The 15,891-nt window shown below is 37.8% G+C and overlaps 1 protein-coding gene across 2 annotated transcripts in view; it reads right to left on the bottom strand.

Moving 5' to 3' along the window:
- The window catches only part of GREB1 (growth regulating estrogen receptor binding 1), a 90,268-nt gene that overhangs the window by 10,664 nt on the left and 63,713 nt on the right, over window positions 1-15,891 (bottom strand). For both annotated transcript variants that reach the window (XM_048299372.1, XM_048299371.1), the window contains 7 exons: window positions 15,043-15,132; window positions 12,409-12,989; window positions 5,238-5,340; window positions 4,334-4,492; window positions 2,485-2,627; window positions 1,599-1,760; window positions 265-469 (listed from right to left, as the gene is read on the bottom strand). In XM_048299372.1, the coding sequence (XP_048155329.1) occupies window positions 265-469; window positions 1,599-1,760; window positions 2,485-2,627; window positions 4,334-4,492; window positions 5,238-5,340; window positions 12,409-12,989; window positions 15,043-15,132 (1,443 nt within the window). The remainder of the gene's footprint in view (window positions 1-264; window positions 470-1,598; window positions 1,761-2,484; window positions 2,628-4,333; window positions 4,493-5,237; window positions 5,341-12,408; window positions 12,990-15,042; window positions 15,133-15,891) is intronic.

Below are 15,891 nucleotides of genomic sequence, written 5' to 3' on the forward strand. Positions count from 1 at the left end.
CTGATTTAAAAACCTCAGCTTCTTTCAAAGACAATAGAAGAGAGTTAAGTATTTCTAGGGTGCAACACATTTAGCTTGTTTTAGGTGTCCTGAATTAAGAGAACTGTATCTTCAGCTGTGACACATTGTCTTCAGGAGGAGTCCAGATCACCAGATCAGACATCCTAGCTGCAAGGTGTGTGTCTGCATTTCACTGCTGAGTAACAACACCTCAGGGGCCCAAGTTGCATGTCCACATTTTTTAGAACTTTTTGTTACACTTACCTACTCCAGCACTGTTGAAAATGCTTGGAAGAACAAGCATGATGTGGTTGGGCCAATACTTCTTATATATGGCCATTTCATACTCCTTGACAACTAAAACATGCAAATGACTGGCTCCATCCATTGCATGATATAAATTGAAAAGCCCATGTTCATGACGACCAGTGGTGGGAGTAAAAGTGGGGCTTTTTATGTAATCTTCACTCTGTAGGTAAGAAGAAGTGTGAGCTTCTGTTTTAATCCAGAGAGAGAAAGCAGAAAAAGATTCTTCAGGAGAATAAACCAGATCCACTGACACTAGACAGACAGACACATTTTAGATTTCCTTGATAGGAAAATAAACAAATTTTGTAAGAGTTGGAAAAAAGAAAACTCTATCACTTGGCTTGTTTGTGTCGAATTTCCTGTGTGTTCACTCATTGGAGGAAATAACTTTCAGGGATGGGACTACACGATTACACGAATTTATTGTATTAAAATAACAAAACGCATCAGTCAGGGTGTGAGGCTTTACAATACCTCCGAATAATGGTGAAAGTCACAAGATTTAGAATTAATTTATAACTTTCTAATCCAATAGACACTTAAAACAACACTTTGTTTTGGATTTGTGACCTATCACCTGTGGCACTTCTCACTGCAATGCAGCTGCATTTTGACCAATAAATTCTCATGTCACGTACACACAGATGTCTCTCTTATACCATCTACATTCTTAAACTATATAAAATCACACTATTTTATTTAAAACTCTCCACCAGAACACCCAGCGTACATTTTACTTATAACTATAGGAACACACGCTTGTAATCCTTTTGCTTAAGATCTATAAATCTCTATCAATTAAGCCAGACCTAGTCTCTTCCAGGGTTGTAAATCAAAGCCTCCTTTAACTGCAGGAGTTTCTACTCCTCTGTCTCCCACAGTTTGACTGATGAGAGTGTGGCAGAATGGACAGGACTGCTAACCTTGACCTGCCAAGTGCACAGGTACCTTGAGGCTAGACATGGAAAAGGATTTAGGTCCATATAAGACAGTAAGAAACACCTTACGCCAAAACTACAGTACAAATCTTCTGACTGGAGCAAGTGAATAGAAAAAGAACCAAAGGATCAACCTTGATAATGAGCAAAAGAAAGAGCTTATTGGTGGCTCGAAAATTTTTTTTCATGTATCCCATTCTGGGAGAAAATACAAACTTAGTATGAGGACATCTTCACTGTCTCTTGACAGTAGGAGTAGCACTGTAGAGAATACTAATTCAACAAATTTTGAAATTGGTGGTGTCTCTCTCCCATATATGGCCATAAATATAAATAAAAATATCCATTTACCTTATCTGTGACAAGTGGTAGCCTCATGCTTTCCAATTGTCTTCCTGGTTGGCTAAAGACAAAATGATGCTCCTTTGATTTTGGAATGATAAAATGCAGCTGGATCTCTTCTCCCAGCATAGAATAGGAAAAGGCAAATGCATGCAGGGTGGACTCATAAATCTAAGGATGGGAAAAATAGGATCATTCCAGTTAAACTACAAGGCCTCAGTGTAGTTTATATACATTTACAAAATTTCTAAACAGATTACAGTCACTTGTTGTAGGGCATTAGATTTTACTTCATTATTCGTAAGTGTTAAGCAACATTCCCTAGGCTACATCTTACACTAAAAAAAAATACACATTAAAGTGTTCCCTCTTTTGAAACAGTTGTTTCAGCTTCATCTTGCAGATTGTACCAACATAGGCTACTCTTGGCTTTCAGAAATACTGACACATAAAAGCCAGTATTTGCATTGCCGACACCTTCTTCCTCACATTATAATAGGCAGGAAATTGGAGAGTTACTCTCAGTAAGAGCAAGTTGTACACCACACATAGACTGCTCTGTACTGGACTACTCCTGTATCAGAAGTAGCACCTGTTGCAGTTACTCAGGTGCAAAGTTTACTGGGAAAGTAGTTTTAACTTGTAGTACACATGCAGATCACAGCACTGAATAAACTAGTGTAAATGACACAAGGATCAGTCCTCTGATTTCCCCAAACCTGCAGCCTGGTCAAAGCAGGCAAGCCTCAAGAAATAACAATATCTGTAAATCAGCTGTAAGTGTACACATATACAACTTCTAAGCCAATTTAAATACAGTGAATGTACACAAACTATGTTTGCATTGTGTCTGCTTCAGCTTCTGATCTGCAGAGCAGCATCTGGAAATCTTTACCTGGTACCTGGGATTGAAACCCATATACTGATGACACTGTTCACAGTGATGGTAGGTGTTATATGCTGCATATTTGGACAATCTCATCCTAGTTGTCTGGTGGCACGTGTACATATCTTCCTGTCTCCTGCTCATTGATCTGTCTATTAAGAAATGAAACAAATTAAATGTAACATATATTCAAGACTAGAATGCACTCTCATGATAGACTGTTTCTGTCACTGAAATCAGATTCTAGGGAAAATGGCAATAATGAAACATGTACAAAACAAACTGTGAATTCATTCTGAGCACAGTATATTTTACAAATTGCAATGTACAGCAAAGGGAACTACAAAGAAGTATCTACAAATTCATGATTATGATAATTCTGTACAGATTTCACATAAAGCTGAGATGTAAGCAATGCCTGATCATTATAATTTTCATTGTTGCTATTATTGGTTGAATGCTTACAAAAGCAATAAATAGTAAAAAAGAGCCTTATGGCATTTGCCATTCTGTGACAGACATCACAGTATATTATGTGAAATGAATTTGGCAATTTAGTGATGTTGCTCCTTAGTGTATATCCATATTTTTCAAAGGGTCTCCTTTGTGAGAGACTGAGGGAAGATGAGGTGTATTTTCTGCTGAAAAGGACTTCGTTATTTCATCTTTCACTCAGATTTTCAGCATTAGATTGGATTGCTCAAAGCTGTTCCTTGTCTTGTTAAGTTTTAAAAATCACCAAGAATAGAGTTTCCGTGATCTCTCTGGGCAACCTGCTCCATGGTTTGACCACTTTTATTCTGAAAATATTTTTCATTATAATTGTCATTTCCTATATTGCAACTTGTGTCTGTTGTCTCTTGTCCTTATGCTGTGTATCTATAATAGTTTGTGTCTATAAATTCCCGTTAGGAAGTTGAAGACAGCATTCAGATGCACCTGCTAGACTTCCCCAGATGAAACAAACCCAATTCACTCCAATTTTCTTCATATCTTGGTGGCTGCTCACAAGCCTCACTTCTCTACGTCAACATCTTTCTCATATTGGGAAGCCAAGAACTTGACAGAATACCCAGACGTGGCCTTAGAGTTGCCATCACTGAACAATCACCACTTCTCTTGACCTTTTGCTAGATTATTAGTAAGCCATTAACCCAGTGGAGAACTGGTGACTCATGTTCAAATTGTTGTTGACCAGGACCATCAAGACACCTTGATCAAAGTTCCTGTCTATAGAGCTGGCCCCAAACTTGTACAGTTGAAAAAAATTATTCTATCTCAAGTGCAAGGGGCACGTTTGGTGAAATGTTCAACAGGATCCTGTTCCTGAGGTTTCTTCCTGGAGGTTCCACTTCTCCAGCTTGCCAAGGTCTTTGTGAATGGCAGTGTTACCTCCCTGCTACCCAGTCCCATGGGCTTGTGTATGTCCAGCTGGCTAATTCAGAGGACTAATTCACACATCAACACTCCAGGAATCTAAATCTGGATGTGGTCATCTCATGCTAACCTAAAACCTAAAAAATATACCTACAGACACTTTTAAGTACATAACTAACTTTACCCCCATAAACCATTTCTACAGAGCAGGACAATCCGACTTTATAAAACCTTCAAATACACAAACTTATTGTGGAATTAGAGCTTTTTTAATGGAAGACTACCCATATAATATTCCATAAGTCATTTATAAGGGTCATACTCTGGTACTTCATCTGGAAAACTTGAAATCCTTTTTCACTATTGCTTAGTCAAAAGCAATTCTGATACTTTAACTCTGCTTAAAAGTTTAACAGGATTCTTACATTGAAAGCAAATACATACATATATGTGTACCAATCTAGATTTTTAAAATTCTAACCTTCATTGTTTATGGTCTGAAGCTTTGAACAAATCAGACTTGCATCTTCGTATTTTGGATCATGGATAGTGTAGTCAAAAGGCATCTTCTTAAATATCTCCAAATCTGGCCACATATCTCCAGGCTGATGGTAGTATTGATCAGATTCTTCTTTTATGTCTACGATATTATTGAAAAATAAGAATTCAGGATTTTTTTAAGCTCTTAATATTGCTGTAGATGGTTTTGCTGCACCTATTATTCCTGCTTCATTTTTTCTTTCATTAATCTGATGACTCAGTATCATTATGCACCAAGAGGTAAACCTTTGCACAAATGTACCTCACACCTCAACACAACTCTGCCTTTTAAAAATTACCTTCACGTCCTGTCTGAGCTACAGAAATACATCTGGAAACACAGAGGAGTAATACACTGTAAATAAAGCAAGTATGGACTAAAATCAGCTGTCAGAGACAAGAAACTTTCTTCCCTCAGGTAGTCTTGTGTACTTAGAAAATATGGCATTGCTCCTCATGGTATAAAGCTGCCAAAATTTCAATCATTCCTTTTATATACTTTACGACAAAACTTCATTCCAATTCTACACTGAAAACCAGTGGCTGGGTATCATTTAATATACATAAATGCAATGTCTATAAATGCTGTTGATCTCTTTCCACCAAAAACAGACATATGTTCTTTGCTTACAGAGAAGATGACTGAATTCTAAATGATGAATAATAAAATATTCTTAAGTATCAGTTGAAGATCACAGAAAATTTTTCTTACAGTATTTAAATAATGTAAAGTAATTGCAAGTGTGAATAGCATAGAATAAACATAGAATATATAGACAACTATATTTCAATTTAGCATAACAACTTTCTATTGTCTCCAGAGTATCTTTATATCAGGAACTTACTAATGTTGATTTCTTCCTCATCATAAACATCCACTTCTGTCAGTCTAATCAGCATTCGGGACAAAATACTGAGGAACTGCAGATAGGCACCTGTTTTCCCTATCTGTAAACATATAAATCAGAAAAAAACAAAAGTAAACTTTTGCTTTTCACCAGGTTAATTTTCCACATATCTGGACATTGTAGCTGTGGTGAAACTGAATATTAATATTCAGTGCTTGACTATCCTTGTATTTGTATATTCCTTGACACAAATGAAATGTTTAATGCTCAACAATTTTTTTCTCTCTATGCAGGAGCCTAGCTGGAAAATGCATTTTATATCACAGGTCTAATTACAGGTTCACAGACAAGAATTTTATCTCCTCATGCTATAGCTTCTACACAGGCAATGAATGATTTAAAAATCCATACAAGCTCATAAATTGTACAAAAAAACCCTCCTTGAATTACAAGATAACTAAAGAATTACCCCAACCCTTTCATTTCCATATGATTTACCAGTACACTGCCTGCTGCTGAAGTACAGTGACTATCCTGAGGAGTAAAAATGGCAACATATCCCTGGGAGAGCTTGTGCTGGGCACTTCCACTCCTGAAGGACACAGTACGTGCAACAATGTGCTGTTCCACCTCTCTTGCTGCAAATACATTATCTCCCTTCCAATCTTTTAAAATTACCTTTTTAAAGTCCATTTTAAAATTATCTTAAGAATATAACTTTCTCTTTCATTTTTTTCCCCATCAACACACTGTATAAATTTTCTCTTCATTACACCAAATAGTATTGCTGCAAGGTATAAGCCACAGCCAATGATTTTCTCAACGGATTTTTCTGTCTTTCACATGTAGTTTGCTGATGATAACATCAAGTAAATAAGGCCATATATAAGCAGGCAGCTTTACAAACCATGACTGTGTGTGTGTGGCCTGTACAGGGGAGGTTAACATGTAGATCAGTTCCAATACATTGTGCAGCAACTGATTTCACAAAGTGGCATCAGATTTTGGATTAAGTCTGTATCACTACTGAACTGAAAACCCAGCTTCACTTCCATTACTGCTAGGACATGTCAGAAGCCTAGCATGTTGAATTGCTACACAGAGTATTAAAGTTACTATTTTCCATCTATGTCAAGAAAAAATTTCATTTTCTCTCAACACGTGAGGAAGGGAGGCTTTAAATTTGAAGCAAGAGATCAGACATTTGTTTTGGTCAAAGCTCATTGTCTGATGTTTTTAACGTATCAGATTGCAGTTTGAACAGTTGCTTGCAAAGGGTGTATAAGGGTATCATTATCCCTGTTGATAATCAAATGTCAGTACACAATTATCTGTCATCCTGGAACAACACATTAAAAAAAGTGACTTTGAATCGAGGAAATGACAGCATGGACTATAACCAGCCCGTGGACCAGATGTTTCTAACTCACAGTTTTGTTTTCTATGCAAAATCCATTGAAACTAATGAGAATTTTTCCTCTGACCCTGGAACAAGGTTTTAAACTTGGCTGCAATGGCTACTGATTGATGAGCTAAAATAAAACCATCTTATTTTCCCACATTTGAACAAGAAAGAAAATACAAAGAAAATACTTCATTTGTTTTCCTCATGTCTAAGATTACCTTTTTATTCTCTTATGAACATACTCTTTTAAAGTGCCTCTGATCATCTTTTCATTAAACACAGGGTAGCTCGGCAGTGGATTAACAGTTCCCTAATTTCAAACAAGAGATCATTTATCAAAAGAACATCTGTCTATCGGGGTTCCTCCCCCCTGGAGTGGGGTCCAGGGGGAGGGGACCGTGGGGTAGAGGCACGGCCTACGGGGTTTCCCTACTCCCTGGTCAGTCTTGTTCCCCATTGATTGTTTTGTGTTCCCTGGAGGAGGACCCTGGTTGTCCCGTAATTGCTCAGTTCTTCAGCAGTCCCCAGCCATGTGGCTGGAGAATAAAGATCCCTGAAACATCTACCAAGAATCGCTCCCTATTTCTTTCCACGGGCCTCGCTGACTAATGCATGTTGCAGGAGACCCCACTGCAACACGCGTCTCCTTGATATCAGATATCTATATAAAAATTGATTCTTAATCTGTTTGAAGTATATCCTTAGAATTGTCAACAGAACAACAGGCTGAAAACCTTACTTTTTCCTTTTGATATGCATGAAAATTTTATTCTATTCAACTCATCTTTTTTTCTTTCCTTGGGGACCAGTCTTTGCCAATGGTTTTCCACAATGTTGGAATGATGAGGATACTGCTACGCTGTGCTGAGATGAAAAGCATCAGTCAACTGGCTCAAGTGTACACAAAGCTGTAGGGTCATGAGTCAAAAATGCTGGAAACCACAGGATGACAAGTGCTACACCACTAAACTGAAACACATGTACTTACATTACTGCATGCATCAGACCTTACCCAATCTCATTATCTGGCACATTAAAAGTTTCCAATTCAGTACTGTGAGCTTTAGGAACTGCTAGATATGAGCAATGCTGTATGTAAAAAGCTGTTGGGAACTTTCAGCAATTTCTCTCTCCGTGTTTTCAGAATGTTTCCCTGCCAGGACAGAGATTGGGCTGAGCACATGTAGCATTCATATTTGGACTCCACTAGCAGATTTGCTTGTGTTTGCTGCTCACGAAATGAATTGGTGAAAGAGAGAACACCTTTTCCAGGTAATTTTGAGAAGATTTTTTTTTTTTTAAATTGAGAAAAGAATGACTTCTCTTTTACAATCAGCATTTACTCCAGAAGGGAAGAATCTTGAACAAGTGAATTTGTAGCATGCCCAGATAGCGAAATGCACCTTCAAAATTAATCACACTGCTTTTTATGTGTACCATCTCTAGGCAAAACAGAATAGTGATGCCTTTTCCTGTTCTTAAAATCAAGAGTCAAACACGGTTAGAAGGGAAAAAGGGATTTTACCTTGGTATTTATTTTAAGGATCCTTAGGTGCACACATCCAGGTTGAATGCACTGAAATGCACACTACAATGCCCACTCCCAAAAGATCTGGTATATCATTATAGGTCTTACTAATTAGCATATCTATCCAAAATTCCCCAATGAGAGGCTCAAGTGAGCCCCCCTCCCCAAGGAACCTTCCCCTGGATGGTTCTATCTTGGTTTACAGAATGTGTTCTGGAAAGGACCTTGGGGTCTGGGGCACACTGATCCCTAGCTACAAAGCTTCTAAAATGTTTAGTCTCCTAGCTGAACAAACAAATCCAAGAATGTAGGCAAAAAGCACTGTCCTGGGTTGCAGTGTATTCTATTACCATCCCCATCAGCTGTTGAAATCAGGTGGGGCAGTGTTTCCTTGCCTCCTCCCCCCAGACTATCTTTCTGTTAATTGCCCATCATTGTCCTGCCGCCTGACTCAGAGATAACTCCCTCCGGACTATCTTCTGTTAATGAGCCTAATCAACACTTTGCCTCATGACTCGTTACCCCATTGTGAGATGCTCCACCCAGAGGGAGGAACCAAGCATCCCATCGTGGATATAAGCTGAGGCTGAACACCAGAGACACTGGCTTCCCACTGGATTTCCAGAGGACAGGAGCTACACAGCCACCGTTGGACTTCCTGAGGAAGAGCAGACTCTTTTACTACAGGATCACTGCTTCAGAGGACTGCAGCCACCATTCTACCAGACTGCTACCACCACCCTGCCTAACAGGGTGTCAGGTTGTACCTTGACTCTGTCAGTTTGACAGTGTTTTCTTTTACCTTTTTTTTTTCCCCCTTTTCTTTAATTTCCATTAAATTGTTATTCTGACTTGGTGCCTCCCACTGGTTTGTTTTCAAACTAGTATAAGCACTAAGAATACAGAAGTTGTAAAAAGGTATAACAGGGGTATAAAATAAAAGGCAAAAAATCATCATGGCATCAGTAGCACAGAGAGTCTTTCTTTGTTTGAAGATACTGAATAGCTGTCAATAAACACAACTTCCACATCTCTCCAAAGAGCCCCTGTCCCATCTGTCATTAACCCTTTTTCCAGAAGTTTGTGCACTGGAAGTAGCTGCAAGGAGATCCTGCAAGCAGGATATGCACACCTTTAAGCATAAAGCCCCACATCTGCCCATCCTCTATCTCCCAACTGCAACAAATAGGAGATCTGAAAAGAAATTTTAAGGTGGATACCTGAGTGGTCTGCAGTTTTATATGGCTTTAGGGAAGCCAAGCACAATGCTGTGCTGATCCTAACTAGTGACTCTGGGCTAAGCATGATATACTAACAGTGACAACAACTGGTAAGGAAGTACTCTGAGCAAGGTGCTTTTCCCCATATCCTGTCTTTGCTCTGGATGCCAAAGTTGCAAACAGATTAAAAGACTGAAGGAACCTAAAACTGGGCTGCATTTTTACAATTCCTGAAACAAAATGTACATGAGACGTGCTGCTATGACAAACAGCTCTACTTTCCAGAAAAAGGTTCCTCAAATATGTGGCAGTGCTCAGTGCTTTGTAAGATAAGGCACTTGGGGGGCAATATTCCCAAATAATGGAAGTATTACTCTAATTTGTTCCTGTCTACCTGACACTGGAAGACAGAAGTCTGAAGAATCGGACTTGGAAGAAGAAAATCCCAGAAGACTAAGAAACGAAAATCTCAAATCTTGTAAAAACTGATGATAACCAAGGAATTTGGGGCCTGCAGAGATTTAGGGGTTTTGTTTGTATTTTCATCCTTAGTGCCAGAGATTATTTGACCCATAAAATACTAAGAATATGCATACCCTGCAGCTCTTCATTCATGAAGAGTGTAGCTGTAGTAAGAGGAAGGAATATGAATTCAAATTCTCTGCAGAAAATTCGAGGTATAAAGGTCTAGTTTTTGCAGCAAAGACATATATTACCACAGAGGAGGGGAAAACTCTCCAAAGATTTTGACCTCTGAACTCTGCTTGCTATAGATATCATGGATAGAGTGCAAGCCAACTAAGAATCTGAGAGAGAACATTCCAGTCAGATAAATTGCATGTGTGCTTCTATGCATTCATGGAATGACATCCAAAAGTGCTGTTGTAGAAGGTGTAGCAGTAATGAGCTTCCCTTTTTAACTTGTTCCATATGCTGGACACCAGGACTAGAAGCACTTTATTATTCTTACATGTTGGTATAAAGTATCATCCAATTTCAGGCTTCACTTTTGGAGAAATACGGCAAAAGGGGAAATAATTCCATGAGGCTTTTCTGTTTTAATTTCCAGGTGAGACAGTTCTTCACATACCATGATAGTGGTTTTCAAACTGTGGCCTGTGAATCAATGCTGATTTGCAGAAAACATGCTGATGATCCACAGGCAGTTGGTCAAATGTTGATGGCTCTTCTCCTTGTTTCCACATGCTACATTCTTCTAAAACACAGCTAGTAATAGATGTATTAAGTATTTCCCTAATATTTTTATTACATAAGCTGAATGGTATATACACCCATTATAATAAGATTTTAATAAAAGTAGAGTAATAATATGGGCAGCAGTTTTCTTCTTCAGGAAGTGTCTTAAGACGTGCTTGCTTCATTCCCTGGATGTGGTGCCACAGGACTGAGCTGTGCTCACCAACAGGTTCCACGCTTCAGGAAAATGCTAGCTCTAAATTATAAAATCCAGTTAAAAAACAAACATATGAAACCTTGATTTGCAGTTTGGGGAACTTCAAGATGAATGTTCTGAAGAAAAAATATTTGAGTGAATTTAGAATTCTGTATAGGCATTTGCTTGGGTGCACCAGGGACTAGACATCAAGTCACAGATATGATGCATATTGCTCATTGTGATGCATATTAAATTATACTCACTAACCAAAGGCTTCACTTCCATGACATGAGCTAATTTACAGATAAATTATTCTATACCTATCCAGTTTTTCCTGCATTTTCTAAAGTCTATTGTAAAAATAATGCATTTATTGCCTTCTAATGTACGTAACTGTCCTTGTAAAACATATCAAGTCTTCCAACAAAACATTTTGACCAGTGCGTAGGGTAAAATGTCTCTGTGAGAGAAGGGTGAGCATATTTTATTACTAATAATCCTGATAGTGAGAATTATAATTTTGATTCACTAATGTGCCCAGTTTTCTTCCTCTGTTGAATTAGTATTGTTAATTTTAACCAGAAAATTGCTTCCTGATTTAAATTTTAGTACAGGAATTGCTTCCAGATAAAGAAAACAAGTACTTCCTAATTCTTTTGAAGATACTACTCTGGCAGTCTTATACTTTGTCTGACATGTTACCAACATTCATCCATGAGCTGTTTAATAATTGTTTGCATTTCTGCCTACACTTCTTGATGCAGGAAGTGTTAAGTCCATGTGAAAGGTTAATATTATTCTTTGGGTTGATGTTACAATACTGGAAATATCTCTGTCTTGGTTTGCACTTATCCTGTTTGACTTCTGAGGTTCACAAGAAATATATCTGCTCTCAGTAGGCACAGGGCCTCTTCCTATCTTGTTGCTTCATACTTCAGTAAAACATGAGAGGCACAATACTACCTTTAGCCTGCAATGTGCACTTAACTAGGAGATACCTTGCTCAGGATAAGTGCTAAACATTCCTAGATAATTAAGATGAGAATTAACTTCTTAGAACTAGACCCATTTCCATATATCTTTTCAAAGTAATTTAAAAACTCCTGGATCAGCTACTCATCTTGTTAATATGGTTCTGCTACTTTGAACTGGCCTTCTTGCATGTATTATTTACAACAGCTTCTATTTCTGTCTGCTGTGCAAAGGAAACAAAATAACTTAATTATAAAGTCCCAGCTGCTTTCAGATTGATCATACGAAAGTGGCTTTGTTAAGATCTTTGATCTTTATTTAAAATGTAAATGCATATTCAACTTTAACCAACTGAAATTATAAATTAAATCTATCTCTTGAGCAAACTATCTTTAAAACATTTTAATGGAGAGAGACTGACAGAAAATGAACATTGCTGCAGATTCTCTGTATTGGAACTCAGGCTAACAGTAAAGAAAGGAAGATATTTTTTATTAGAAGGGATTAGGAAATAAAATACAAGTAATTTACTCTCCACAAAAAAACACCCCTTCAAGTATGAATAATAATAACTAAATTTTTTTTCTGAGATTATGATAAAATCAAACAAAATAAATCAATGATAATACCTTGTTCTTTTTACACACCTGTGGTGGCCCACTGAGCAGCAGCCTCCTTGGGTGAAAGGTGTCCATTCTGCCCTCATTTTTGTTGTTGTAGTCCATATGGATTGGCTTGGGAACTGTCCACTGGCGGTAGTATAGAGACTGCTCTGTGCACGTCATCATCTTACTCATAAGAGGACGAAAAGAACTTGCCCACATGACAGAATGGTAAGGCAAGAGGGAAGAGGATTTGGGAAGTCCACTGCTGTCTGTAGAAGTAATAATGTCATAAACCAGTTTGGGCAGGAAAACTATGGGAGGCTGTTTTGATGCTTTGGTCATGGAGCATTGAGAAGTCTGTAGGATGAAGGAGTTATGAGTAGGTGCAGAGGAGGAAGAAGAGGAGGAGAAAGGTGAGGAGGATGATGAAGTGATGGAGACTTGGGCACTTTTTATGTTTTGTTTCATATCCATCTGTTCAGTTACTGGTGGCAAGTGTTTGCTGATTGTTGTTTGTGCCCCCTTGTCTACCTTCTGCTTCTGCCTTTCATAGTTGTTTGTAGTTTCTTCCGTGCTGTTGCTTAGGGCCTGGGGAGAAGATGACTCAGTGCAGAATGCTGTAACTAAAACAAAATTTATATTTCAACACAGTGCAAATATCTCTGCTAGTCAAGGCCGCAGTTAAACAAAACACAGCAAATAATCATCTCGATACATCGTCCAGCAAACACTGCAATCTTGCTCCTCTTCTTGCTTTGACCTTCCTCATACAGGAAGCCATAATGGAACTAGTTTGGAGTATTCATTTCAATGCAGAAAGTGGCTTTTAAAGTACTGAAATGCATAGGAAAGATGTCAGTGATTGTCCTATCCTCTGTTTCCTTCATACATTCCTTGCTTAAGGTGTTCACCAGATAATTTAATCACTCAAGACAAATACAAAATTGCTGAAACCATTGTTAAAATGAATTAAAGAAAATAAGTATTTCAAGGCTATTACCCCATCACACCACACAAGTCTACACAGACTGACATCTAAAAACAGTACTCTGAGTCAGCTCTGCTCTGCCACCCATGTGTGTGTCACTGCAGCACTTAGGCTGATCTAATAAAACCTGGCAGCTATCAAGTCCCTGGTGCTACATAATGCATTAGTGCATTCATACAGCTTTGGGTCAGCTCAGAGAACATACTGAACTCATGAATGTTGGCCGTGAATATGTGATGTAAATACACCTCACAGACAATTGCTGATTTTCTGAAAGCTGTATATTTTTACCCTATATATTTTAACTATAAAGATTTCTTGAAAGTTTAATACATGTTAAGTGGTTCTGAGCATCTTTAATGCTTAGCGAAAGAGGACACGCAACTAGTTCACAGTCTTCAAAGTAGACTGAGAACTGCTTGTGGAATCAGACTAGACAAGGTATTAGAAATATCTCCCTACGACTGACCATAGATTAAACCAGATTTCCTCTCATGGTGAAAACAACTGTCCTGGCTCACAAAAAAACCCCCACATTTTGAACAAACAAAAGTCAGTAATTTCTCTTGATTTCAAGAAATAGTAGGATATCCTCTAACTGTCTATTAATCTAAAGTAGTCAGTAAAAACCGTTAGCAATAAATACAAAAGTATCACCAGCACCATGACTGGTGTAACCATGCAAGTAACACCACTGTGACATCCCTCAAAATACCAGTATCCAAGGTCATGGAAAAAAAAAGAAAGGAAAAAGATTTCTTTAACCACAGATAAACTGAGGGCACAGAGCCACGGGCAGGCCACATGGACACTGTAAGAATTATGAGCAGCCCAACTTCAAAGAAGAAAAAACATTTTGAAAATAAAAGTGATGAAGCTTATCCAAAGTTTTCAAGATGTCTTTCCTTTTTGTAACCACCACTGTGCCTGTAGAAATCACAGCCCAATTATGCATGTCACCATGTTGCAAACAACAATAAGATCAAAAAGAATTTACTGTCACTGACAAAAAACCAGTATGTTTTAAAAAGCTTCATGACATTGCAACTTTTAGGAAGTTATGGCACAATTTATATTCCTGACTTTTTTTCAAGTTTCCTCTTAATATTATCTACATTAAAAGCAAATAAAGTTATCAGACAAAAGAGTTGTAGTAGTTCTCAACATTCCCTCATGCTTTCTACGTCAGTGTGCAGATTAAAAAGAAACTGTTTAAAAAGTTATCCACCTCAAAAAGAGCTTCCAAACAGTGTAAAATTAATGAGCGAACATTTTAGAGCAAAACCAAAAAGTTAAAAATACCAATGAGAAGGAGCATGCTTTTTCTTCCCTATATTAAAAAAAAAAATTAAATGTGAAGCATGTTTCTTTTTTCATAAATTGTCATAGCTTCAGTGAACACACACAGCCATCACAGTACTAACCGAGGATTTATACCTCAGTGTCACATAATAAAGAAGCACCTAGTTTATGCACCCCATCACATGATAATTTTTCAAGCAAGAAAATATCCAATTTTCTATATTTCAGAAGTCTAATTCTTACTTTTTTTAGTCATCTAAAGTGATCCCATTAAAATCGGCCTTATCAAAACCTTAGGGATTTATGCCTTTTATTATTTATCTAATAAGCTAAGGTCTCTCTTATGTCCTAAACTTAAATTAACAGAGATGATCTTATGGTCTTACTGGAAGCTTTTGAAGAGAGAGATGAAGATGCAGAGTCATGGGAACATGATCTTTCTCTTTTCATAGGACTTCTCTTTTCTGAAGTAGAACCTGTTTCATGAATGACAGTAAGGGAAAACAAAATCAAAATATAATTTAGGTAAGCCCGCAAGTCACAGCTATATTGTCAAAGTAAGGAAATGTACACAAGGGTTTGTGTGGGGTTTGTCCTCATCCTGACACTGTTTTCAGCATGGAGAGTATCTGTTCCTACCACAGAATACTGGATCAGCCTACGGTCTAATTTACACACACTGAGCTGCAATAGCTTCACAAAAATCAGTGCTGCAACCAGGAGCTGGTAATATCTAGGCCTGTCTCAACCACAATTTCTCTTCTGACCCATGTCTTACATTCCTCACTAATCCAGTGTCAGGGAAAGCAGCAGGCAACAAGCTCTATTTTTGTCAATATGTTATGAAATTACCTCCCACCCCACACAGCTTTATGGCCAGATTATATCTCAGCTTTTGGTAATGAAAATCCATATTTGGATGGCCATCAAGGCCATTCACTTGAGATTCCTAGCCCAGGCTTCTAAGTTAAAATGTTTGTTTCTGTACAATTTTAACATGATAAACTGAGACATAAGCACTGCCATCAGAAAACATAGACTGTAAGTCTATCTTACATAGATAGACTCTCACATAGAATTGGACTCTGGATGATCATACCATACTTCATGGACTAGGAGAGCAGCATTAGACAACTTAGGAGCCCATTTGACTCAGATCACATATAATCTCAGCATACTTCAACTAAATTGACAGAATTACTCATCACAAGAAGTACTCATCACATCTGAAGCAG

Source organism: Corvus hawaiiensis, chromosome 3 (assembly GCF_020740725.1).
Source record: "Corvus hawaiiensis isolate bCorHaw1 chromosome 3, bCorHaw1.pri.cur, whole genome shotgun sequence".
Lineage (NCBI taxonomy): Eukaryota > Metazoa > Chordata > Aves > Passeriformes > Corvidae > Corvus > Corvus hawaiiensis.